This window comes from Penaeus monodon, chromosome 25, assembly GCF_015228065.2.
Source record: "Penaeus monodon isolate SGIC_2016 chromosome 25, NSTDA_Pmon_1, whole genome shotgun sequence".
Classification (NCBI taxonomy): domain Eukaryota; kingdom Metazoa; phylum Arthropoda; class Malacostraca; order Decapoda; family Penaeidae; genus Penaeus; species Penaeus monodon.
In genome coordinates, this window is record NC_051410.1 from 41,957,566 (window position 1) to 41,959,350 (window position 1,785).

General features: G+C 40.5%; 1 protein-coding gene across 1 annotated transcript in view; it reads right to left on the reverse strand.

Moving 5' to 3' along the window:
• The window catches only part of LOC119589469, a 3,001-nt gene extending 2,591 nt beyond the window's left edge, over positions 1-410 (reverse strand). The window contains exon 1 of the mRNA XM_037938072.1: positions 162-410. Coding sequence (XP_037794000.1) covers positions 162-388 — 227 coding nt within the window. The 5' untranslated portion in view covers positions 389-410. The remainder of the gene's footprint in view (positions 1-161) is intronic.
• Between the last annotated feature and the right edge of the window lie 1,375 nt (positions 411-1,785).

The following is a 1,785-nucleotide window of genomic DNA, read 5'->3' on the forward strand; positions in this document are numbered from 1 at the left end:
CAACCAATATAGCTACTGTTAGTCTTTTGAAGCCTTCTTCAGTAGTAGCAACTGAAGCAATACCAGAAACAGCAGCAACAACAGCAACAGTAACAGCGACAGCAGTACCAACAGCTCTAATCGCACATCATCAGGAAAGCGAGTCTCATCGCCAAACTTACGTGAAATTCATCTCGCTGCTGAGTAAGTCGATTAAGTCCACCAGGAATCCGTGGAAGCCTTCTGGCTGAGGGCAGTTTATGTGGGCCGGAGGATGCCCCGGCCGGCGCTGGCTGCCCTGTCGCCTTCCACCTCCTCCACCCCTGCGTGTGAGAGAGGCACCTCCAGATGGCTCTGCTTTTGGAAGACTTACGAGTGACCGTCTCAAACTGAATTGTTCCTGACTCATCCTCTAACTCTTTAATAATCCATTTTTGCGTCTCGGAAGGGCACCTCTAGGTTTGGTTTTGGCAGATTGACCAATGCGCATTTCAAGCTGAGAAATGGTCTGTTACTTGACCACTAACGCATCATTAAATCAAATAACAATTTATGACGTTACGAAAGGTCTTGTTATCTCAGTACGCATAAAGGTTCTGCTCCATGCTCCTAAAACAGTAACCCTGTATACATCACCATAATTATGATAAAATTAAACTCATCAGTCACTGAAACCTCTCATTACCTTTATTTTCGCAGAGCAGGGTGCCATTAATAATCAATTACCTGAATCACAGTAACTTAATGTTACAGTATAAAGTGGCGTGTTATGAACATTCAGAAACGGTCATCTAAATTATGAAAGTATTTCATTACTGGCATTCAAATGCTGTAGCAGACAGGGGGCTATGCTAATTGCAAAAGTGACATGGGTTCTCAATCACATTTGTTTTTCGGTTTATTTTATTACTCTTGATAAGGCAATAAAAAATATCAAGTTGTTATTTTACGTGAAATCAATATATTGATGTAACGTCCCCGGGCATTACACTCCCTTGAGAAAACGGTAAGCATATGTGTACTGTGCAGTTAAAAATTATATTTACAGCATTAGAACACCATTTGGCTCGTTAACCTTCTCTTTGAGCGACGTTTTGTAAAACTACTTTTCAAAGGAGTATATTTTTTTCCCTCTTATATGCACAGACATAGCTACCATTACAACCGAAATGTGGATATTTGAAGTGTCAGTGCATCAGAGTACTGATATTCATTACCATTCAACAAAGCGTCTAAGGAAATTAACTTTTTACATAATTCCGACGAACATACCTGCACAATTTTACGTTCAAGGAATCCGTGATTTGTAGACACACAATAGCTGATGTAGTGGCCTTATCAAATTTTAAACAAGGTATAATGGGGTTCTCCCTTGTCCCCTTTTCTTGCACACTCATCACGTGTCCATTCCCCTATTATTCTATCGCTATCTTCCTCCTCGGCCGCAGGTGAAGAACCTTTCGTAAAAAATGATGTTATATCCTGCATGTAACACATAAACTGGCGCACAACGCTTTGCTGAGTACGAACAGGTGCGTGCTTCGGCATTTTACGCGAGGGAGTACAAAAAGGAGTTCTTTCTTATTTGCTCGTAACAATCGAGCAAATATGAAAGAAATGGCATGACTATTTACATCATATCGATGATAAGTCACAGCGAACATTACTATCATTGTCTACGTCAAAGTATGAGGCATTAAAAGTATTTTTCCTGTCATGATGATTCATGGAAGGCCTGTGTTAATCAATAGAGGCATCGCAAGTGCCAGGCTCCTTTTTCTTCAGTTCATTTTAAAATTTCTCGAA